General features: G+C 38.9%; 1 protein-coding gene and 1 long non-coding RNA gene across 5 annotated transcripts in view; both read left to right on the plus strand.

Annotated features, from left to right (window-relative positions):
- LOC126612788 (leucine-rich repeat receptor protein kinase HPCA1-like) overlaps positions 1 to 9,424 on the plus strand; it is a 79,897-nt gene extending 70,473 nt beyond the window's left edge. For all 4 annotated transcript variants that reach the window (XM_050281147.1, XM_050281146.1, XM_050281145.1 and 1 more), the window contains 13 exons: positions 4,398 to 4,472; positions 4,561 to 4,632; positions 4,723 to 4,884; positions 4,998 to 5,072; positions 5,156 to 5,227; positions 5,326 to 5,397; positions 5,495 to 5,563; positions 5,655 to 5,729; positions 5,845 to 5,916; positions 5,992 to 6,126; positions 6,221 to 6,687; positions 8,817 to 8,987; positions 9,089 to 9,424. In XM_050281147.1, coding sequence (XP_050137104.1) covers positions 4,398 to 4,472; positions 4,561 to 4,632; positions 4,723 to 4,884; positions 4,998 to 5,072; positions 5,156 to 5,227; positions 5,326 to 5,397; positions 5,495 to 5,563; positions 5,655 to 5,729; positions 5,845 to 5,916; positions 5,992 to 6,126; positions 6,221 to 6,687; positions 8,817 to 8,987; positions 9,089 to 9,147 — 1,576 coding nt within the window. In that variant the 3' untranslated portion in view covers positions 9,148 to 9,424. The remainder of the gene's footprint in view (positions 1 to 4,397; positions 4,473 to 4,560; positions 4,633 to 4,722; positions 4,885 to 4,997; positions 5,073 to 5,155; positions 5,228 to 5,325; positions 5,398 to 5,494; positions 5,564 to 5,654; positions 5,730 to 5,844; positions 5,917 to 5,991; positions 6,127 to 6,220; positions 6,688 to 8,816; positions 8,988 to 9,088) is intronic.
- Positions 9,425 to 10,437: 1,013 nt separating this feature from the next.
- Positions 10,438 to 12,443, plus strand: LOC126612795 (uncharacterized). The gene is made up of 4 exons (XR_007619330.1): positions 10,438 to 10,629; positions 10,735 to 10,803; positions 11,368 to 11,426; positions 12,225 to 12,443. It is a non-coding gene; the product is annotated as an uncharacterized LOC126612795 (long non-coding RNA).
- The last annotated feature ends 13,223 nt before the right edge of the window (positions 12,444 to 25,666 follow it).

Below are 25,666 nucleotides of genomic sequence, written 5' to 3' on the forward strand. Positions count from 1 at the left end.
AAAAGCTACCTAATCACTTTTCTTAACACGATTGAGGAAGATTTAGAGGTGAGTTCGACTTACCTTGTCGGAACATCCACGTGCATAGTGGTGGTGCACAGTGCCGAGAGAGAGACCGGAGAAGTGAGGGAGAGACAAGAGGGTCCAATTGGTGGTGACGGTGGTGTGATGGTTGCTGCCTGTGTGTATGTATGTTTGTGTGTGTGTGTGAGTTCGTCGGTGAGGATAGAAGGGTGAGGTCGAGAGAGAGTTTTTGGGGAGAGAGTGAAGAGAGAGCCGGGAAGAGAACAGAGAAGAAGGGGAGAAAGAGAGAGGACTGCCACTTGGCATCCATAGGGGAAGGGAGACCAGGGAACCAAAAAGAAAAAGGGTCCCCTTTTTCGTAAAATTATAGAAATACCCATTCGTTAAGTAAAATTCTTAAATAAATCTGGGACGGGTTGTTACAACAAGTCATACAAGAAGAATCAGAAGTTATTTGTCTTCTAACTTGCTGCTCATTAGAAAGCAATCTCCCTTTACTCATCAACCAAAGAAAAACTTTTAGCTTAGGTGGAACATTAATTTTCCAAATAAAATCCTAGCAAGAATCAGGCAAATCCTCTCCATCAAAGAAAAGATTATAAGCTGACTTAACGGTGAAAACTCCATTAGAAACATATCTCCAAATAATTTTATCCATACCTACACCAGTGGTACCAGCAGACCGACATATAACTTTTTGAACCATATCCTTTGGCAACACATCTCTGAGCTTTTCAAGATCCCACCAACCATTACTTAAAAACTCAGAGACAGCACAATCAATATTGGAAATATTAGCAACATCAATAGCTTCAATTAAATGGACATTTAAGACCCATGAATCCTTCCAAAATTTCACACTCTCACCATTGCCAATTCTCCAAGTCATGCCCTTTTAAAGAAGATTAGCTCCATACAGAATTCCATTCCAAGAATAAGAACACTCGGTTCTTTCATGAATTTTAGGGTCTAAAATAGAATAGCCTTTTCAAATACTTGGCTTGATAAATTTGAGACCAAAGACCAGAGTCCTTAGCTTGAATCCTCCACCCTAACTTGGCCAAAAGAGCCTGATTCATTACACAAACTCTCTTAATCCCCAAACCACCCTTACTTTTAGGTCTGCAAACCATACTCAATTGGCACAAATGAACTTTTTTTCTTTTGGTTGGTATCCCCCCCCCAACAAAAAATCCATGTTTAACTTGTATAACTCTTCACACACATTAGCAGGAAGCTTGGTCGTTTGCATGGCATAAACCGGTACAGACGAGGTAACAGCTTCAATTAAGGTAATTCTTCCAGCCATGGACAATACCTTGCTCTTCCAAGTTGCCAACCTCTTCTGAACTTTATCAATGACGCCCGAATAAGTAGCCTTTGAAACTCTAGTCTGAATTAGAGGCATTCCTAAATAATTCCCAAGACTCACTGAGACAAGAGAACCACAAATTGCACTAATACTATTAACAACAACCCCGGACGTGTTTGGAGAACAATAAAGAACAAATTTTTCAAAGTTAACATCTTGACCATAAGCTTTGCAAAATTTTTCAAGGCACCTTTTCATTAATCTTGCTTTTTGTGGAGTAGCTTTAGAAAACAAAATTAAGTCTGTCCTAAGCCTTAGAGAGATCAATTTTCCAAGCTAAAAATCCTTTTTGGCCTTTTGGCATTCTGAACTTGTGAAGAATTTCTTGAGCGGTTCAACAAGAGCACAAGTTTTATCAACAACCGAACCTCCACCATTACTCCAATAACCATCAACAAACTTCTTGCAATTTTCATGCCTCAACCACATAGCTTCAAAACGAAAAGGACGATGCTTAGGAGAAAATGAATGATGAGAATATAAGCATATCTTAATTGGGCAATGATCTGACTTGGTTCGCGGGAGATGGTGAACATAAGCTTATGAGAAAAGGCTCATCCAACTCATATTACAAATCTCTCGATCAATTCTTTATAAAACTTTTTTATTAGTCCAAGTAAATTTAGGACTAATAAAACCCAAATCAATCATATAATTCCTATCCACCTATGATTTGAAGCCTTTTAATCTGCATAATGGAGCACCACCAAGTTTATCTTCCACACACAACATGTCATTGAAATCCCCAGCAATTAACCAAGGCAATTGATGACAATCGGCTACAAAATCCAAATAATCCCACATTCTCTCTCTTTTAGTAACACAAAGGCTAGCATAGACAGCGGTGAAAATCCAATGGTTCTGACCAACACCTCTCACAACAACAGAAATAGCTTGGTCAGTGGTACTGATAACTTCCACCTTTAATCTAGAATCATTCCACAACATCCACAAACCACCAGAGAAGCCAACAACATCCACAATCTCAAAGCACGAAAAACCAAGAGATTTCACTACTGAAATAGCTTTCTGACCACTAATCATGGGCTCACAAATAACCAAAATCTCCATTTGGTGAATATTAATTAAATTTGCAACATTTTCTTTAAATTTGGTGCAACCAGCACCTCTACAGTTCTATACTACAATGTTCATCATAAAAATGGAGGAGATAAATAAAACCAAGGCAAAAAGTCTAGCAACCCATAAGGGTTGCCTCCACATGGGAGGTATACATCTTATCAGACTTAGCTGAATAAGAATCCTCAGATGAACGAGATCGCTGAATAATTGAACCTGGAATAACATGATCAGTATTCATCATCTCTTCACCTGGATCCAGATCACACGTAGCTAACTCAACACCGCTGCCACTTGCATTGGATGGTTGGTGACCCAAAATACATGTTACCTTCGACATATTCGAACCATAGTACATATCAGTCTTGAAGGCATTAAAATTAAATTTGAACGGCTGAGCCTTAACATTACTAATCGAACTAGAACTTGACCTTCTCACCAAAGGTTGTCTTAGCTGCCCCAAATTATTAGTACTCAGTCGGGAAGGAGCATTTGGCTTACCACCAAAGTTAAATATTTCAGCAAGTGCATCCCGATCACCAGTTTCCTTCTTCTTCCTAGCCACCCAAACTTTCCTTTCAATAAACCCTTCACCCTTCTCACCATCTATGCCACTTCCCACATTGCTCTCATTCAGACTCTTATCTTCCCCATTAAGCACACTGAACCTTGACCCCTGCCCATTAAAAGAAACATCCACACCTCTCTGTCCATTATTTATTTTCCGAGGTCTCTCTCTAGGCTTAACTTGCATCCATGTACCATGAATAGCAGAAACATCATCGTTACTTTGAGCAGACTTTACTATAGGCTCATCCATATTCATACTATTACTCTCATTTTCACCACCATCAACCTTTTTCGCCATAGGATCAACGCTCCAAGGACAGCTCTCCCTCTTATGCCCATAGCGACCACATCTGAACAAATTTCTGGCATATCCTCATACTCCAAATTGTACCATCCTTTATTAATTTGAATAAACGCTTCAAGAGGCTTAGTCACATCAATCTCAACACAAATTCTAGCAAATTTGCCCCTTTATTAAGAGTTGGTGTTTACATCAATCTTCAATAGTTTTCCCAGCACACTATCTATCTTCCTCATTGCCCAAACATTAAAATACTCAATTGGAACACATAGTATCCTAAACCATATAGCCATACGAATAATAACCTCAGTTGCAGACACAAATCATGGTCTCCATTTTTGAATCGTCAAATACTGACCCGCAATTATCCAAGGTCCACCAGTTAAAACAAACTCCTTATCCTCTTCCAAATCAAATTTAACAATATAAAAATCATGATCAATATCAATAAGCTGCATACCTCCTTTTAATTGCCATTTTTGCCTCAACATGTTCAACAAAAAATTATAAGTGTGCGATCGCCCAAGAAGTTTGATGACCAGAGCATCATGCCAATCCTTACCAAACTTCGTCACAGCTTTTTCTGAGAAGGTAACGATAGGCCCTTTCACCTCACGAGAGAAGGAAGCGTCCATGTCAACGAGATCAGGATCAAAATTAAAATCAGGGATAGCAACCGAGTCAAGTCGCCGAGTTGATTTCATAAGCTTGTCTTTTAAACTCACATTAGGCTCCAAGAGCAGATCAACCATGTCACGTTTAGCATCCAAATTCAGTCCATCAATCCCACGAATTCTCTTACCAGATCGGGAAGAATCAGCACCATTAGCTCCAAATTCAATCGGTGAAGAAACTGATTCTCCACCCATCCCCGAGGACTTCCCCTTCGCCTGCCCACCAAGCTCCACTGGCTCCGCCACCTTCACTGAGCAAAAAAGCACGAACAAGTTATTTCTGGGTTTTTGGTTCTCAGTGCGTGAGGCGCGTTCAAAACTCTTTAATTCTAGGGTGCTCTGAATTATTAACGAAGCTGAAACGTTAACATTGCAGGGTTCTTTCATTCAACAAGGGCCTCACCGGTTCTCTCTCTCCACGATTAGGGGATCTGAGCAATCTGAACATCCTGTAAGAACAATTTACCAAGCAATTTTGAACTTTATGGAACATGAGTTTTTATATCAGATAATTATACGAGACTGTTTCCGTCTTTTAGGATCCTAGCTGGTTGCAGCTTCAGTGGAATTATTCCAAGTGAATTGGGGAGACTTGGAGAGCTAACCTTCTTGTAAGAATTGGACTAATTATTCATACTGTTAGTTCAAACCAATATGATGTTTTTCTTTTCCCAAGTTTATATAACTTTGGTTTTTCTCAGGGCTTTGAATACGAATAACTTCACCGGTAGTATACCTGCTTCTTTGGGTGATCTCTCCAACCTCTATTGGCTGGACCTGGCAGACAATCAGTTGACTGGACCTCTCCCAGTTTCAAGTGACACTACCCCCGGCTTAGACCAACTGTTCAAGGCTAAATATTTGTGAGTATTTTCCATTTTGAAACTCTCTCCATTCTGAAAAGAAAATGAAATTCTAGTAAGGATTATGCCACTGCTTATTGCGTAAGCATTAAACAGATTATATGAATTTGCAGCCATTTGAACCAGAACCAGCTTTCAGGTACCATTCCACCCGGACTGTTCAGCTCCAATATGATACTGATCCATGTGTAAGTTGATCGAACAATCAGTATCTAATTTGTCTATCAGTTTATGTTCTATACTTAAACTGCTTGTCATTCTTTATTTGCAGATTGTTTGATGGAAATAGATTCAATGGGACTATTCCATCAACAATATTTTCCGTTCAGACTCTCGAGGTTCTGTGAGTGAAAAGCCATCTTGATTTTTCTTTTTCTTCCGCATTTAAGTGTATCTGCTTCTTGACACTTATTAGACTAAAACCGTTCTTTTCTGCAACAGTCGCCTTGATAGAAATGCTCTGACGGGACCAGTCTCCTCAAATATCTCCAACCTAATAAATCTCGGTGAACTGTGAGTACAAACTCTCCAAGAAAATACTTTGATGTGCTTTTACCATGATCTTAGTGATGGTTAATCAGCTTTTACATGGTTTTATATTCTCTTCCAGAAATTTCGCGCACAACAATTTGAACGGCTCTTTACCCAACCTAACTGGATTGAATGCCCTCAATTATGTGTGAGTACATGGCATGGAGCTGTCATTTGCAGTTTCAGTTTTCCGGGTTGTTCTTGTGTTGTACTGATAAATCCTAATGATTTTACTTCAGAGACCTTAGTTACAACTCGTTTGATCCATCAGAAGCTCCGCGTTGGATCTCAACCTTGCCCTCGCTCACCACTATGTAAGTCTGGTGGAGGTTGCATGAAAATGTCTTGGTATAGATTGATGAGTCTTGGAAAAGGACAGTGAAATTTAATGTGATATCATTTTGAAATTATTTACTTTTATGAAGCCAGCGTTTTAGAAAATGGAGCACTTCAAGGGACTGTGCCAGAGAGAATGTTCAGCCTACCGTCATTGCAGCAAGTGTAAGTAAACTGGCCATTCATCTAGGTGCTGCAATTTCAGTAAACTGGCCATTCATCTTTTCTGTGATTCAACAGGAAACTGAAAAACAATGCGTTTAACGACACATTTAACATGGATGATAACATCAGTTCGCAACTGACGCTTGTTGATCTGCAGAACAATAAGATTGAGAAAATAACTCTGGCTTATGAGTACAACAATACATTAATGTAAGACAGTTCACGGGCCTCGATCTTAATTTTCTATGCTGTTCTGTATTTTCATGGGACAATTATTCTTAGTTGTGACTTTTACATATTGCAGACTTGTTGGGAACCCATTGTGCAGTGAATCTAGCTCGAGTTTGTTCTGTCAGCCTCCACAATCAAATACAAAAACGTATGCTACTAGCACAGATTGTCCATCCATTACATGCCCCGGGGGTCAGCAGCCAAACCCTCAGAGTTGTCAATGTGGATATCCTTATGAAGGAACACTGGATTTCCGAGCGCCCTCTTTCGGGGAATTGACAAATGTGACTCTGTATCAATCCCTAGAAAGGAGCCTATGGGAGAAACTTGACCTCATTTCCGGTTCAGTGTCACTTGATAACCCTTTCTTCGACATCGATGACCATCTTAAAGTACATGTGGCTCTCTTTCCACATACAGGAACATATTTTAATAGGTCTGAGATTATCAGGATTGGTTTTGATATGAGCAATCAGACTTACAAGCCGCCAAAGGAGTTTGGACCCTTCATTTTTATTGCAGCTCAATATAATTTCCCAGGTAATTTTAAATCAGTGTTCATATACACTTTCCCTGCATTAGAAGCAATGGCGGAGCCATAAATTATTTGTTGGGTGGGCTAAACTAAAATTATTACCACGAAATCAAATGGTTAATTTTTTTGTTACTTACATGAAGTTACACAATAATAAGCCTAAAAGCAATAATTTGAATTAAGAAATTATATTAGATGTTTGGTGAGGATCATGGGGTTGCTCAGTTGATACTGGTGCGATATCATTAGATGCAAAAGGTTTATCGCTCTCTAATTTATCACCATCATCTCTTTTTCTAAAAAATGAATCAATAATTCTTAACCTTTTCATTGAACAGACGTTGACCTAACAAATTGAAAAACAATAAATAAGTTTATATAATAAATTATATTTCTAAGAAATCTTTCAGAAAAAAATATATTAAATTTGAAACTGAACTTTTTAAGTACAAACTCTTAAAATTCAAACAATAAACAAAAAACTCATCAAGAATTAAGAATAAAGTTGACTTACCTACGAGAAAAATCAATAAACTTTCACAATTGTAGGCTCAGTCTCTGTGAATTGTACACGAACGTCACCAAAGCTTTCTGAAAAGTGAAAAAAATCGGCCACTATTATAGCCTTCAAAAGTCGAAATTACATTCTTAAGAAACGTGTAAGTACTCATTAAAATGAATAAAATAATAAAAGTTAATAATTACTCATAAAAACCTAGAACCGTGTGTGACTACTCCCAATGAAACCTAAAATAATGAAATACTAAAACCTAGTTTTTAAAACCGTGTGACTACTCCTAGGAAATCTAAAAAGGAAAATTTTATTTGAACTCATGTAACCTCTTTCTACACTCAACTCTCTCCACCTATATTGTTTTTTATTAAAGAATTAATATCTCTTTAAAACCAAATTTATTACCTACACTAGCCTCTTAAACCCAATTCAAAATGTTAAGTTATCTTTACACCCATTCTCTTTATAAAATAACATCTGTAATTGAATTTTTTTTTTAAAGAGGCGTCTTTGCCCCATCCCCCTCTTCCAACTAGCATTTGCATGGCTAATTTTTTTTTTTTTTCATATTTTTTTTTTGCTACCAAACCCAGACATTTGCCTTTTTTCTTTCTACTGATGTGCATAAGCAACAAATAAAAAATTCATCCCCTTATATTTATCAACAAGCAAGGAATTTTATAATCTAAGAACATTGGTAAGAAGTTTTTCCTTAGAATTTTCCAATTGCAGAAAGTTTAGCAAACCATTCGGGATTGATGAAAAAAATTGAAACCCACATACTCATCTTCTAAACTTAAAAAAAATTGAAATCAAACGAACAAAATATTTATAAATTGAGTCATAACTTAGTTGGAGGATTCAAAACTTTAAAATCATCATCTATCAATAAAAAAAACTTGTTTTTCTCTCCAAGCCTATTAGGGTTTTAGTCAGAATGAACGTAAGATAGACAAGAAGTGATGGTAGCGTTTAATGAGTTTATTGATAAATTTGAGTTTTATTATTATTTTCATTTTGTATTTAATAGTAATTATGCAACAAGGTAAAATAGACAATTAACAATTTAAATTTAAGTTGAGTGTAGAAAGAGATTACATGTTCAAATAAAAATTTTCATCTAAAAATAATAAAATATTAAAACCTATAGACTACTCCCTAGCAAACCTAAGAAATGTGTTCAAAACTTTCACTAAAGCAAACAATTTATTTAATGTTTTTTAACTCTTTCTTTTTCTAAAAGTAGTCTTACTGTCAGAACTTTTACTTATCGAGTGGCCTATAATAATTTAAAATAATAAAATAGCCTAAACTATTAGTATTTTTAAGCCCAAACAATTAAAACTCTCCCGATGCTAGAAGGGATTTTTCAATGTGACCGTCACACGAAGTGGTACATCACGTGTCCTTATACAAATTGTGGGTTATGTATGTTAAAAGATTATTAACTTAAAAATTAAAATTTTCCACCAGTTGCATAAAAACACGTGGTGTACCATCCGTGTTTCCGTTAGAATTAAAAATTTCTCCAATGCTGGAGCCTACCCTAACCTTGTTACTGCCTCTGCCGTTGATTAGAAGATCGATTAAACTGACAGTAAAAAACCTGAATTGTTTCAGACACGCATAAAAGCTGTACGAGCAAAAGAAACGCGCGGAATTTACGCCTCGTTCTTGTTTGGACATCAGGTAGTTGTCTCGTTCTTGTTGTGGGCCTCGTGTTAGTGGGAATTTACGCCATTAGGCAAAGGAAACGTGCGGAAAGAGCCATTGGTTTAAGCAGACCTTTCGGTAAGTAATCATTCCTGTTGTGGATAATTTCTAGACTGAAATTCTGTCACTAATACTAGATACTGTTCAGCGTATATTCACTACTCTCCTCTATCTTCCAGCTTCTTGGGTGCCAAGCGGAAATGATAGTGGCGGTGCACCACAGTCACTACAAAACTAAGAACAAGTAGAGGCCAAAACATTTGCATCTATTAGTTTAAAATAGGGGCAAATAATGAGGTTTTTTGCACCTAATGGTTAGGAGTGGCGGATATTAGATTTGCACCTAAAAGTGGCGTTGCTATTAGTAAATAGAGGCAAATAAGTACTTATTTCCGCCCCTAATACATTTTCTGCCACATAAGCTAATCTAGCGTGGAAAACTTATTACGTGCGGATGTTTATAGAATTAGGGGTGATTAATAATGCCCCGCCTTTTTTGTTTGCATTTAAATATATCATTTAATTATATTTGATTTTTTACAATTTGGTGTAGATTTATTTGCTCCAAATAAAATTTAAATTAATAAAACGTCAATATTATTTATTATTGGTTTTAATTACCAAATTTACATTCATAATTTTAATAACCAAATTTAAATTCATATTATTAAACCTAAATGCATTATTACACGACACGAAATTAACAGGTGTTCGGATCAACACGATAACGAATCGGGTCATTATCGGGTAACCCGATAAGTACCTGTTAAGATAACGGGTTGGTTCGGGTATACACGTGGGTAACACGATACACGATAAGCAGAATATTAATTTTATAATTTTATAACCCTAAAAAATACTATAATTATATATATATATATATATTAAATTAACTATAATAATTATAATAATTATACCCCCAAAATATTAACTATAATAATTATATATATATAATTTTAAATTAAATTTTATACCCCTAAAAACTATAATAATTATACGTACATATAAATAGATTTAAATCTACTTAATAAATATATATATATATATATATATATATATATATATCGTTGAACTTAATTGTCACAGCCCGTCCCGGAATTTTAATTCTGAGGACGTGAAAAGACGAAAATGCCCTTAAACGGGACTAAGGAGCGAAAATTTAACAATTGGTTTTACTTAAAGTTCCTAAGTTATTTGGTTTTAGGAACTTAAACTAGGCTTAAGTTTGGATTTTTATGTTGGAATTTATGAAATTGGGATTGGGTTGGACACGTGGGATCCCCACACCTCAAAACCCTCCCCATAACCCGTAACATTGTCTCTCTCTCTCCTCCCTCACGAAACTCTCAGTTCTCTCTCCCTCTCCTTCGAACTCACACGGACCACCACAAAACCACCCTAAATCTATACCAACGACGAATCTAAGATCACCATTGGAACCCTGAAGACTTCACGAGCACGATGGTATCCATTTCAGGTAAGTTCTACTTCGGGAAACCCTAGTTTTTAAGGTCCCGTGTTTATGTACTGTTCATGATCTTTTAAATGGTTACGTTTTAGGACAATCCAAGCTCATAGTGAGCTTAGTGAGGTCCCAAGGAAGCTCGGAGTGCTTCGTTGGAAGTTTTTGGACGTAAGAACACGGAGATCGACAAGTTCAAAGTTTGGCCGGAGCTTTCGAGGTTTGTTCCGGCGAATCCCCGGCGCGTTAGGAGTCGAGGTAGGTATCAATCTCTTCATCTCGTCAAGTACTACAACTTTCCTTTTTGTTTCACTCAATTTCGTTGAGTATTGAAGAAGTTATACTCATTTGAATCTTACCCAGTTTCCGGCGACCTCCGAGGCTTTCGAGGAAGTTTCCGGCCAAACCACGGCGAACTAGGTGTTGTGCAAGGTACCATTCTCTTTGTCTCTTCAAGGGCTACAACTTTCGTTTTTTAATCACTTGATTTCGTTGAGAAATGACAAAGTTATGGCAATTTGAAAAACTGCCCAGAAAACGGCCGCCGGAAAAACCAGTCCGGCGACCCAAGGAAGAAGAAGGTGCGCGTGGGGGCGCGTGGACCCGTGCCTTCCTTTGCGCGTGGGGGCGCGTGCTACAGTAAAAAATTATTTTAAAAATATGTCGACGTCCGTGACGTCGAGTAGATCACTGTGGTATATTCATATACCCAAATTGAGCACCGTATGAGAAAGTTATTAAGGATTGTTGGTTAGGTGTTCAAATAACGTTTTATAGTTTTTGCATTTAGGTGAAAATATGAATTGACGATCCGACCGTTGGATGGTAATGAAATTTTAGGAGGTTATCCTAGAGATATATTGTGGACCTCTGGAAGTTATGGATTTAAAATCTGAGTGGTGGATCTTCCGGATCGAACTACGTAGTGACGTATTTTATATAAGTTATATATTCTATCGTTATGAATTCTGAGGCTGGATTTGATTACTGTTCTAGGCGCCGATCGTCATGACGCCTTGGCGTATTGTGCTAGGGAGTTGTAGGGCGAACTCCAGGTGAGTGGACAGTTTTGTTTTCCGTATATATATATACTTGACGTTTTCCCAGAAATTGAAATTTAATGAAAGTAGATTGAAATGTGAATCGAATTGCCATGCATGAAATGATATGAATCAAATGATATGAATTGTTATATGATGCATATGAATGAATGGTGCGGCGGACGCACAGGTGAGTATCAGGTGAGTATTTAATTACTGTTATGATGATGTTGATGTATATTGAGCTCAAATCATGCACCATGGTTTAGTGCTTATAGTATTCACCGCATCGCACGCTCGCCTTGGATCCAAGTAGATGCTGGTCGCACAATCCACGCGGAGTGGGTGCGACGGGCCAGTCGTAGAGTGTTAGTGAGATTTCGACTGGTGGGTGACCTTAGATTATGTGCACAGATGATTGATGAGAAAGCACTAGAGCGTAACTTGTGTGCAGAAGGCCGGACAGGTCACAGAGGTGACTCCGGCAGAGTGAGAGTGATAGATTTTGAGCTCTAGGTTCAACCGTACAGGGCTATTAGAGGGCCTCCGGTTGATTACTTTCTTGCACCTGATATAATTATTGTTGATGCATTCATACTTAACTGTTGAATTCCGACATGGCATGGCATATTTGTACTGAAAAATGTTGAGTTAATGAATTGAAATATTGAGAATATATATGTATATTTATATTTTACATTTCTGGGAAAGTATACAAGTTTTACGGAGAGGGGTTACAATGTTTTGAGAAAAGTTGGATTTGAAAAGATTTGTTTTACTGACCTACTCAATTTTGGTTTTGCGCCCCTCCAGGTTCAGGAATCACAAATGTGTGGTGACTACGAGGAATTCAGCGGGGTTTTGACAGAATGGACCAAATTAGGACGCACCTTCGGGTGTATTAACTTTGAAGTTGTATAATTAAAGCTTCCGTACTGTGCAAATGGTTACGTCACTCTCACGTGACGGCCAGCATGCCCTCCTTCGGGACGGGGTGTGTCATTAATGGGATACGAATTATACAAAACTAATTTCAACGATCCAACCGTCAAATTTGTTTGTATATGCTTCGAGATTGCATCATTAAAAGATCGCAAAAAACAAACATTCAGAGATCAAGTAACCAAACAAAATTTTCAACGGTTATAAAACGAAAAATCATGATTTAACGGTTATTTTAACTTCGATTTTTATGATTTTTTACAGCTACACTCCTTGACCCTATATGAATACAATGAATGAATTCAATCTTCAATTTAAAAAAATTACACTAGTGGATATCTTATGTTATACTTAATGAAAGTATGAATAAACTCTTAAGTGTTAGTGAATCTATTGTTTTGATGGGATACACATTCTACGAAACTAATTTCAACGATCCAACCGTCAAACATGTTTGTATATACTTCGAGATCGCATACGTCAGAAATTGCAAAAAAAAAACATTCAGAGATTAAGTAACCGAACAAAACTTTTCGACGGTTATAAAACGAAAAATCACGATTTAACGGTTATTTTAACTCCGATTTTGATGATTTTTTACAGCTACACTCCTTTACCCTATATGAATACAATGAATGAATTCGATCTTCAATTTAAAATACTTACACTAGTGGATACCACAAAATCTTATGTTATACTTAATGAAAGTATGAATAAACTCTTAAATGTTAGTGAATCTATTGTTTTGATGGGATACACATTCTACAAAACTAGTTTCAACGATCCAACCGTCAAACATATTTGTATATACTTCGAGATCGCATACGCCAAAAATTGCAAAAAACAAACATTTAGAGATCAAGTAACGGGACAAAACCTTTCGACGGTTATAAAAAGAAAATTCATGATTTAACGGTTATTTTAACTCTGATTTTGATGATTCTTTACAACTACACTCCTTGACCCTATATGAATACAATGAATGAATTCGATCTTCAATTTAAAATATTTACAATAGTGGATACCACAAAATCTTATGTTATACTTGATGAAAGTATGAATAAACTCTTCAAGTGTTAGTGAATCTATTGTTTTGATGGGATACGCATTCTACGAAACTAGTTTCAACGTTCCAACCGTCAAACATGTTTGTATATACTTCGAGATCGCATACGCCAAAATTTGCAAAAAATAAACATTCAAAGATCAAGTAACGGGACAAAACTTTTCGACGGTTATAAAAAGAAAAATCACGATTTAACGGTTATTTTAACTCCGATTTTGATGATTTTTTACAGCTACACTCCTTGACCCTATATGAATACAATGAATGAATTCGATCTTCAATTTAAAATATTTACACTAGTGGATACCACAAAATCTTATGTTATACGTGATGAAAGTATAAATAAACTCTTAAGTGTTAGTGAATCTATTGTTTTGATGGGATACACATTCTACGAAACTAGTTTTAACGATTCAACCGTCAAACATGTTTGTATATACTTCAAGATCGCATATGCCAAAAATTGAAAAAAACAAACATTCATAGATCAAGTAACGGGACAAAACTTTTCGACGATTATAAAAAGCAAAATCACGATTTAACGGTTATTTTAACTCTGATTTTGATGATTTTTTACAGCTACACTCCTTGACCCTATATGAATACGATGAATAAATTCGATCTTCAATTTAAAATATTTACACTAGTGGATACCACAAAATCTTGTCATACTTAATGAAAGTATGAATAAACTCCTAAGTGTTACTGAATCTATTGTTTTGATGGGATACGCATTCTACAAAATTAGTTTCAACAATCCAACCGTTAAACGTGTTTGTATATACTTCGAGATCACATACGCCAAAAATTGTAAAAAACAAACATATAGAGATCAAGTAACGGGACAAAACCTTTCGACGGTTATAAAAAGAAAAATCACGATTTAACGGTTATTTTAACTCCGATTTTGATGATTCTTTACAGCTACACTCCTTGACCCTATATGAATACAATGAATGAATTCGATCTTCAATTTAAAATATTTACACTATTGGATACCACAAAATCTTATGTTATACTTAATGAAAGTATGAATAAACTCTTAAGTGTTAGTGAATCTATTGTTTTAATGGGATACGCATTCTACGAAACTAGTTTCAACGATCCAACCATCAAACATGTTTGTATATACTTCGAGATTGCATACGTCAAAAATTGTAAAAAACAAACATTCAAAGATCAAGTAACGGAACAAAACATTTCGACGGTTATAAAAAGAAAATTTATGATTTAACGGTTATTTTAACTCCAATTTTGATGATTTTTTACAGCTACACTCATTGACCCTATATGAATATAATGAATGAATTCGATCTTCAATTTAAAAAATTACACTAGTGGATACCACAAAATCTTATGTTATACTCAATGAGTATGAATAAACTATAATAATTATATACATTAATTTAACAATTTTATACCCCTAAAAACTAAAATAATTATATAATTGTAGACATTGAAATTTCGGCGAAATAAATGTTGACCAATAGTTACAATTTCAATGCTCACGTGTCATATAAATTTTACATGTAGCGTGTGACTAAATGAAAAATCAAAATAAATCAGAAAAGTCATCAAGCAGGACACGTGTCAACACATGGTAGAAACGATTTATTTCATCTGAATATCATATTGAAAATTAGGCCTTGGAAAATTCTATAAATAGAAGCCATTTCATTCATTTTAAAGGGACCAATTCATAACCAATTCACCTCACACCAAAACCTTGAAGCTTTGAAACTCTAAAGCTCCCAAGCAAATCCTGAAGGATCAAGAAAGCTCTTTTCGTTCTTCGTCAAATCCTCCTTCAAGACCAAGCCCTGACGGCCCTTGAAGAACTTTCACCAATTTAAGATTAAGCCCCGACGGCTCTTGAAGAAAGTGTTCATCGTTCATCAACCGATCATCCTAAGATCAAGCCCCAACGGCCCTTTGGATCAACAACATCAACAAATCCACACATCCAACCGTTCTTCAAGATCAAGCCCAAAGCCCTTGAAGATCCGTTCATCAACAGTTCTTCAAGATCAAGCCCAAAAGCCCTTGAAGATCCGTTCATCCATTAACCTTCAAGATTAAGCCCGGAAGGCCTCCTTGAAGAAACTTCCAACCATTCATCCGAGATCAAGCCTCGACGGCCCTTGGATCAGCATCACAATCCACAAATCAACATCTTACGGAGATCGAATCAGAGGATCAAGTTTGAGAGAGATTGTAACCCCTAAATCATTAATACAAATATTATTTTGTACACGTGTTCTTATCTCGGTCATCACAGGAATTTCCGTGTTTACAAATTTGGCACGCCCAGTGGGACCATCTCTACCTCTCATCTCTTTCTCCGTTCAAGGAATCCAAACACACCTCAAAGTCAATGGCATCAAGCAGGGGACAAGCCGTTCTCGCAACCACCAAGGGAAGGATCCTAAGCACTTCTGCCGTGAACGGACAATCCATTGGGGCCACTACCGCTCCTCAACATGCCACTTCAAAGTTGGGGCTGCTAAAGGAGCAATGGGAGCATCAAAGGTGCGAGTCTGTCATCAACCTGACCTCGCTGGGGGCACCGAAGCATGCTGCTGAGGTACACAAGATGACATCCCAAGGCAGCCAACGACATTCTTCGTTAGTACCCTGGACGTCTGAAGGAAAGTTGCGTCCATTGGTTGCACAAGTCATGACCATTGGCGTCACCTCCATTGAAGAACAACTGGTTCAGATGAAGGAAATGCTGGCAACGATGACAAGAACCATCGAAGAAAATGACTTGAAGATTGCTATGCTCTTGGGCAAACTGGGGGCAAATCATGATGAAGGACCCGGCTCTGGCGTGAATAAAGATGCCGACGAAGAAGAGGTGCCTCTGGTGGAGAAAGCTAAAGAAAAGCTGGAGCCAGACCAAGCAGCAACACTCATGGGATCTCTTTCTATCTAGCAGCTACAGGAGATGATCACCAACACCATCAAAGCGCAGTACGAAGGGAGCTCACATACCTCCTTGTTCTACTCGAAGCCCTACTCGAAGAAGATTGATGCCCTGAAGATGCCAAGGGGTTATCAACCACCAAAGTTCATGCAGTTTGATGGAAAAGGAAACCCAAAGCAGCACGTTGCACATTTCGTCGAAACTTGCAACAACGCAAGGACGGAGGGAGACTACCTCGCCAAGCAGTTTGTGCGCTCGCTGAAAGGAAACCCCTTTGAGTAGTATACGGACTTAGAGCCTGAGTCCATCAACAACTGGGAGCAATTGGAAAGAGAATTCCTTAATCGCTTCTATAGCACCCGCCGCCCTGTAAGCATGCTGGAGCTGACAAATACGAATCAATGGAAAGATGAGCCAGTCGTGGACTACATCAACTGATGGCGTACTCTAAGTCTCGACTGCAAAGATAGACTTTTGGAGACCTCCTCGATCGAGATGTGTGTTCAAGGCATGCAGTGGGGATTACACTACATCATTCAAGGCATCAAACCACGAACCTTTGAAGAGTTAGCCACCCGCACCCATGACATGGAGTTGAGTATCGCCCATCGTGGGAAGAAAGAACCGATCACCGACTACAAGAACGACAAAGTTCTTGGGACAAAAGTGGAGAAGGCTGCATGGAAACCCACCAAGGAAGCAATGACGGTCAACACAGCTCCTGTCAAAATCTCTACACGAGGCAAGGCGATTCAAGCCGAAACTTTTCGTGATCAAGAGATGCGTAGACGCATTTTGAAGGATCTTGAAGAGAAGACTTATCCATTCCCCGACTCTGATGTAGTTACCATGTTGAAAGACTTGCTTAACAAAAAGGTGATCGACCTACCTGAGTGCAGACAGCCGGAAGAGATGAATCGTACTGACAGTCCAAGGTACTGTAAATTCCACCGTTTCATCAGTCATCCAACGGAAAAATGCTTCGTACTAAAAGAGCTCATCCTGAAGCTAGCACAACAAGGGAAAATCGAGCTTGACCTCAAAGACACGGTTGCGGCACACGCTACTACCATCATGTTTGGATCACTCGATCCTGTGCCTCTCCAAAGTATGCATGACCATTCCCGTCAATGTTCAAGTCACACGGCACCTCCTACACAACCATCACCGGGGGCAAGCAACCAAGATGCATCTACCGGTGATAAGGAAGGATGGACATCGACGACCTACAAAAAAACGAGGAAGCCAAGACCACAAGCCACAAGGCCAAAAGAGGAGCCTAAACCCGCCCCTCGAACTTCAGTCTTCGACAGGCTGAATCATTCAAAACCTAGAATTTCGGCACTTGATCACATCAGTGGTCGAGACCGAACTTCCGTCTTCAAAAGGCTTAAGACGCCAACACCGCAAAGATCTATCTTTGAAAGGTTATCAAAACCCAAGAAACAAAGCGGCACAGCTAGATCTCCTCCGCAACGATCGACTTCGGATAGACTTGAAGAAACTAAGAAGCCTTCTAGAAATAGGAAGACAACGCCAAAGGAAGAAAAGCTCGACAGTCTAGCAGGAAAAGACGATGTTCAAAGCTTGATTCCTTCAAGGATGAAGCGCCAAGCAACTTTGGAGGTCGACACAAAAGGACCACTGAAGGTAAGGACGCCCACCATCATCTACACCGGCCAATCTTCACGCCAACAAAACCAAGAGGACCGCACTGAAGAGGAGGCCCAAGAAGACAAAGAAGATGAAATCCCGGAAGAAGACGTCACGTCCGGCTCTGTCAACTCAAAATCTTCATCTCAATCTCTAGGGGCATGCTCCAAAACCATGCCAGTCAAGCCGAGTGAAGTTGAAGGATGAACTCATGTCACTCCGAAGAAACTGCACAAGAAGCATATGTCTTCTCCACAAGTGCACCAATCGGAAAGGGGGCAGAGCAGCTTTCGCCAACCTCCAAAGCGATGTGAAAGTGTTGAAGATGAGGAAATTTCGACACAAAGATCTACCATGCGCGATCTTTTCTTCCTCAGAAAATTATTCAGCTACTCGGTCAAGGCTCCTTGCTATAAAGATTGCGAGGAACGCCTCTCCAGGCAGCAACCATCTCTTCTACAAGTTCACCAATGGGAAAGGGGGCAAAGCAGCTCCTGTCAAAATGCCAAATAAAAACTCCAGTATATTACCAGATGACAAATCGATGAGAGAGCTTTTGGGTAAAAGGGTCAGAGAGGGCTTGAAGCTGGAATCTACTGATGCTGGGGTGAGTCAAGACGATGTTGCAGTCCGGTTGTCGGCCGACGACCAAGATTTCTTCATGGGGTTTCTGTCCAGATGGGTTTGTAGTGCGGCTGCGGTTGAGATTTGTTGACAATGAAGTGGTGAGTGAGAGAGAAGAGGTGATTCTGAGAGAAATTGCGAAAATGGATTTGTTGGTTTGAGGTTGTTTACGATGATTGTGAGCGACAAAGGAGATAAAGCGGCATGAAGCGGTGAGCAAGAGCGAGATGGGGGAGTACGCAGGAAGTGTCAATGGAACGGGATCCCACGTGTTCAGGAACGCTCTGCACTTGACAGCAAGGCAAAATGTCAAAGTTGAAAAAAGGGGAAACGGTTTTAGTATATACTAGCAATGGTGCCCGCGCGATGCTGCGGGTTATAAAACTGTATAAAATATGTAGAAATTTCTAAATACATACAATATGCAATACTATTTACATGTAGGAATCTATTTACAACCATATGGATTGGCGATTTTATTGCCATTGTTCTAATATTTACATCTTTTACAAATTGAACTTCTAACTAACCTTAGCTGTACAAATTTTTTTGTATGTAATTTTATTTACATACAAAAAATAATATTTGATGTGTATATACATACTATTTACACACAAAATTTGGTAGATAGTCCCTATTGATATCCTCATGAAATATGCAGATAATCAACCTATTTTACCCAATCATAACCAAACTGTGTAGTTGCAGTTGACTTTAAGTCATCAATGGAACAAAATACCTGAAGTCAAAGATAAACCTGGTGAATGTAGAAATCTTCAAGCCCTAAATAGAGTGGCCCTAAACAAAAGTATAAAAGTGCAAAATCAAGCAAACATTCAAACCATTATGTAATATTGCCAGGAATAACTAAAAATATTCATTCAAGTTCAAACTTTTCCACTGTAAAATACACATACAAAAGGTCAAGAGTCGGAGACAGTGGGAGGGATGGACGAGAGAGAAGTGATATGAGAGATGAGAAGCGAGAAACACTGAGGGGCTTCCCCGATCAGAATTTATCCTAATCAACAAACAAAACCTAGATTTCAAAAACTAAAATCATAAAAAATTCCAACAAATAAAAAAGAACCCAGGAACCAAACCCATCAATCTTTCCTAAAATCGGAGAACTCACCAGGAAACCCAAGCTTTTTCTGGGTTTCAAAATTTTCTTCGAATCCGAACGAGATTCAACTACGAGAGGGAAGGCTAAGTTTCTGAGATGTTTTCGTTTTTTAGATAGGGGAGGTGAGCCATTCACGATACTCTATGATTTCGATTTGAGGTTGAAGATTGGAACGATCTGGATGAATTTTGGTTTCGGGATTGTAGGGTTGATTTGGATGAACGTAGGTTTTTGTATCAATTTAAGGGAAAATGGAGATTCATCTGGGAACAAATGAAAAAGCTTTGTTGTGGAAACAAATGGAAAAGTCACGATGACCAACACGTGTACATCAGGGGCAAATTAGTAAATTTACTGTGCAACCCAGGGAAATAGGTTGACGATGGTAACAGCTGGAGGTGCAAATCCGTCTACACACTATAGATCAATAGTAACCCAAAACTGGGTTTTAGTATATATAATATAATTTGGACCCAAAAATTTGGGGTTTTGTTGTTTCCACCCTCCCGTTGGAGACAATCTTAGGGAGAAAAAAATCGGTAAAAATCGAAAACGCACCAGAAGCCACAAACATTTGTAGCACAAACCCTTTTTTGTTATCATTGGATGAGCAGAAAATGGGAATATAAACGAATAGTTCACATGACTTACTGTGGGGGAAGATCAACATCTGTAGTACTTTCACTAAGAACACGCTCCACCTCCTGAATATTTTGTCTCAACTCACGAGATAACTTGTCCTGTGATGGAAGTTTCGCGATACTAGGAAAATATGCTCGAGCCATAAATAGTTGTGTTCATGGCAGGAATTTCCGTTGGGGATGTTTCCTGGCCGACGAGCACACAGCTCCCCGAGAAGTTGGCGCCGGTTGATGCTTTATGTCGGGCTTCTGTTTTACTGGCGGGCTTATCGGGCAAGGCTTGTCGGGCAAAGCTGAAAGAGAATGACAGAGTTAACTTTGAAAGGTGTCTTTGTGAGGCCTTAGGTGTAGGCCTTGAGGCTCACAATCAAGGTTAACTTTTAAGTGCTCAGGCATGCCACTTCCATCTTCAGTATGGCAGATGTAAAACGGATGTAGAGTTTTAGTTGTATATATGCCCGAGAGACCGTGTTAGTTATAATAGGTGCCTTTGTGGGGCCTTAGGTGTAGGCCTTGAGGCTTCCAGTCAATAAGTAAACCAGTGCTTGAACATATAATGTTTGTTTCATTGGTTGCAGGAGTCTTATAACCATTATACTTCTGATTACCTGAGTCCGAAAAGCAGAATGAATCCAAATAGGTGCCTTTGTAGGGCCTTAGATGTAGGCCTTGAGGCTTCCTATCAGAACCCGTTCTATACTCAAACGTTCTAGCCCGAAGAGCAGAATGAATCCAAATAGGTGCCTTTGTAGGGCCTTAGATGTAGGCCTTGAGGCTTCCTATCAGAACTCGTTCTATACTCAAACGTTCTAGCCCAAAGAGCAGAATGAATCCAAATAGGTGCCTTTGTAGGGCCTTAGATGTAGGCCTTGAGGCTTCCTATCAAAATTCATTCCATACTCGAACGTTCTATGATAATCATAATATAATAGAAATAAAACTAAGGGATAGGTCGATTACTTGCGCCTCAAGTAACTTCAAACTTCTTGTTTATCAAAGACTGTCGTGGATGGGTTAAGTCCACATAAGGTTCTTTTTTATGCCTTGAGACCAAGGACTTTTGAATGATCAATATTACATGCCCGAGAGCTTAGAACTTAGATCTGATTTAAACTGTGAAGACATATTCAAATCGGATTCAAGAACTGAGAGAGTCTTTTAATCATCATCTTACTAGAAATAACTTGAATACAACTGGAAGTATACAACATATTGCTAGGCTAATGAATGAAAAGATAAAACCAAAGAGGGTCGGGCAAGGCTGATCGTCTTGCAGGTTCCTATCTTTGTGATTTATCAAGGGGTCTGAAAGCTTAGAAAGAGGGGTAAGGAGATGAGTTTACAGAGAGAAATCGATACTACAGCACGTTTTTTAGACGAGGTAGCAGAGCTATTACAAAAGGTTTGGGTGAGAGTTGATCCCGAGAGGGATGAAGGCTTGGGCTGACTGCAGCTTCGTTTTGAAGGCAAATCTGGCTTTGAGCAGAGTTTGTGCTTTTATTTGTTTGATTGAGTGTCCAGTCGGGGATGTTTCCTGGCCGACGAGCACACAGCTCCCCGAGAGGTTGGCGCCGGTTGATGCTTTCTGTTGGGCTTCTGCTTTACTGGCGGGCTTAACGGGCAAGGCTTGTCGGGCAAAGCTGAAAGAGAATGACAAAGTTAACTTTGAAAGGTGCCTTTATGGGGCCTTAGGTGTAGGCCTTGAGGTTCACAATCAAGGTTAACTTTTAAGTGCTCAGGCGTGCCACTGCTATCTTCAGCATGGCAGATGTAAAACGGATGTAGAGTTTTAGTTGTATATATGCCCGAGAGACCATGTTAGTTATAACAGGTGCCTTTGTGGGGCCTTAGGTGTAGGCCTTGAGGCTTCCAGTCAATAACTAAACCAGTGCTCGAACATATAATGTTTGTTTCATTGGTTGCAGGAGTCTTATAACCATTATACTTCTGATTACCTGAGTCCGAAGAGCAGAATGAATCCAAATAGGTGCCTTTGTAGGGCCTTAGATGTAGGCCTTGAGGCTTCCTATCAGAATTCATTCCATACTCGAACGTTATATGATAATCATAATATAATAGAAATAAAACTAAGGGATAGGTCGATTACTTGCGCCCTAAGTAACTTCGGACTTCTTGTTTATCAAAGACTGTCGTGGATGGGTCTTTTAATCATCATCTTACTAGAAATAACTTGAATACAACTGGAAGTATACAACATATTGCTAGGCTAATGAATGAAAAGACAAAACCAAAGAGGGTCGGGCAAGGCTGATCGTCTTGCAGGTTCCTATCTTTGTGGTTTATCAAGGGGTCTGAAAGCTTAGAAAGAGGGGTAAAGAGATGAGTTTACAGAGAGAAATCGATACTACAGTAAGTTTTTTAGACGAGGTAGCAGAGCTATTACAAAAGGTTTGGGTGAGAGTTGATCCCGAGAGGGATGAAGGCTTGGGTTGACTACAGCTTCGTTTTGAAGGTAAATCTGGCTTTGAGCAGAGTTTGTGCTTGTGTTTGTTTGATTGAGTGTCCTTATTCCTGATTTCTCTTTCTTCTTTTATAGACACTTCGGCTTGGCCTCCTGTAGCAGTAACCTTGCCCGAATGCAGCTTGAAGGGTAGTGACTCATAAGCTATTTTACTTGTACTGCCACTATAAAGTACTTTTGGGCTTATTAGCTGGCTGGCCTACACCACTTGGACTCCAAGTAGGTGAGCAAGTGGTTCAGATGAGCTGCACCAAGTCGGAAAGAGCCTTTTCTGCTTTCTGGGCGACGGCTGGGCTTCGACCATCTCTCTTTCTAGGCCTCTCTTTAGGCCAGCTCCTTCTTGAGCCCAAAGTTCAAGTTTCAATCTAAACAAGTTGATCCTTCAATCTCTTCACTATAGCATCATTCATGTCTTCTCTATGTTGTTCAAGCCAAAGGCAGTAGCTCCCAAAGTTCAACTCGCATGACTTTCCACTTTGATCCACACCACATTTCGCATAATCAATGATTTGAGCTGAGTCACCAGCTTGAGGGCTCTGCCACAAAGATCCAAATTAAACAGAGCAGAAGGCAATAGCTATACAAGAACATAATCTGTTAGCATGTTAATCAGATTCCAAGGAAAAAAGATGGCCGATTCATGCATACATTTTCAATGGGAAGTGAGTGCGGACCATCATGAGGTGGAGCTGAAACTCCTGTAGTTACTGAAAACAAAATTCGAGTTAGAATTTATTACGTGGCAAGTAAAAAGGATAGACAAACCTTAGAAGGCATTGACCATTAACAGGCCGTTTGATTGTTTATTGTTGTGGACGACACTGGTTTGTTCGTTGTTGTGAATGACAATGGCTTGTTCATTGTTGTGAACGACACTGGCTTGTTCATTGTTGTGAACGGCACTGATATTTTTTGTTTCATTTTCAGATTTATGTGAAATAACTTTACGTGAAATATTCTTTAGTATATATGTTACACTCCACCCCTTATTTAATGCATAATTTCATTTTGCCCCTAAACTTTTTAAAAAATTATCAATTTGATCCCCCTTACTTATCCAATCTGGATCTAGAATGGGGATTCTTTCTCCCCTCACAAGATGCCACGTGGCAGCACCCCAACCCCTTTTCTTTTTCCCCACCCCGTGACCCTCTTCTCTCTCTCTTTACACTTTCCCATATCTCTCGAAACCCTCTCACCCTGCAACCCACAACCGTGTTCACCCATCACCACACCACCCTCCCCGATGTCAACGGTGTCATCATCATCATCCTGCCGTCTCTCTCTCTCATCGTTGCGTGGCGCGGCGGTAAGATTTCCTCGTATTCCCGACTAGGTAAGCCTCAGGATTCTCTCTGTGTCTTAGATTGATGCTTGGATGAGATTTTGAATGTTATCCTTGTTGTTGCTGTAGTTGGAATTGGATGATGAAAACCCAGTCTTGTTTGGATAAACAGACTCCTTGAACTTCACTTGGGTCTGGTACTCGGCGGTAAACCCTAGCTCATTGTCCTCGTACTTTTTGATAGAGGTGGACTTAGCCTTTTGTTTGTAGCCCAACTGACCAGTGCTCTTGTCCCCTAATTGTTCAGCCTTGTAATTTTCAGTGTAATGGCTTGAGATTCCACCATATTCATCATTGTACGAAGATTGAACTTTATTCTGAACTTCTCTGGACTCATTGAACTTTGGTTTCCTTAAGGGCATCACTTTAAGATAGCCAATCGTGCCATTGCATGCATACACAAGCTGCTTTGTATCTTTCTTCTTCATCATTCTGTTGTTTCAGATGCTCTATGTTTAATTTTTGAACTTTGAAACAGCTCTCACAAAGTATTATGAATTGCGAAATGTCTTTGACCTCGTCAAATCTTATTAATAGTTCTTTACTATTCTTGAGGTTAGACCTATTTCCTTTTTGGCTAAGAAACTAGTCAACCTTACGGTGATGATTAACCAAATAATCATAAACAGTGACTTCCATTTCTGCATCTTCACCTTCCTTCGCTTGTTTGTTTCTCAATGTAAAACTAGATCATGCCGGAACATTACAATGAGGGTAAAAAAATTAAAAAATAAAAAACGGTTATTCTCGGCATGATTTCTGTTGGAAATATGCCCTGAAAGTCAATCTTTGGAAGAAATCTTTCAGGACAAATAAATGAATGTTTGGATGAATCTTATACATCAAAGGCAAAGACACGAATTAGGACTATCTCAATAAACGAAATATGTCCTTAATAGTGTATCCATGGACAATGGATCGATTGAAGAAGTAATCTAATGATGTTAGACTACAGAGACCTTCTTCACATAACCAGATGTCCAGTACATACTATGTCTGCTTCAAATGGAAGGATGGAAAGTCTCATCCCATTCGTGTTGTGACACTAAGACAAGTATGTAGGTGCTCATTAGGGGAATGAGTTCACTGAACACAATCGAACGAGAGTACTTGCATGGAGGTCTACTCACATGTCAAGCAAGTAACTCTAATGGTTGGAATAATGTAAGTAGTCCTTAGACCTGAGGCATCGTCGTTGTCTTGTGGCTAAGTACTTAATCTTTGATTATGTCAAAGTCTCCCCATTCGCGGGTGTCCACGGCATGATTGGGGTTAAGCCACTTAGTCATGAAGGCAAGTGTATGCGCAACAAGGAATCTCTAATCCTCGATAAGAGAGGAAGAATACTCTAAGATGTGATTCGGGAATCTTCGGCCGAAGTATCGAGCATATTAAAAAGGAAAGCGTTCCTATACGACTCAAATGAATCATATATGAAGGAATAATCACA

This window comes from Malus sylvestris, assembly GCF_916048215.2.
Source record: "Malus sylvestris chromosome 4 unlocalized genomic scaffold, drMalSylv7.2 SUPER_4_unloc_1, whole genome shotgun sequence".
Classification (NCBI taxonomy): domain Eukaryota; kingdom Viridiplantae; phylum Streptophyta; class Magnoliopsida; order Rosales; family Rosaceae; genus Malus; species Malus sylvestris.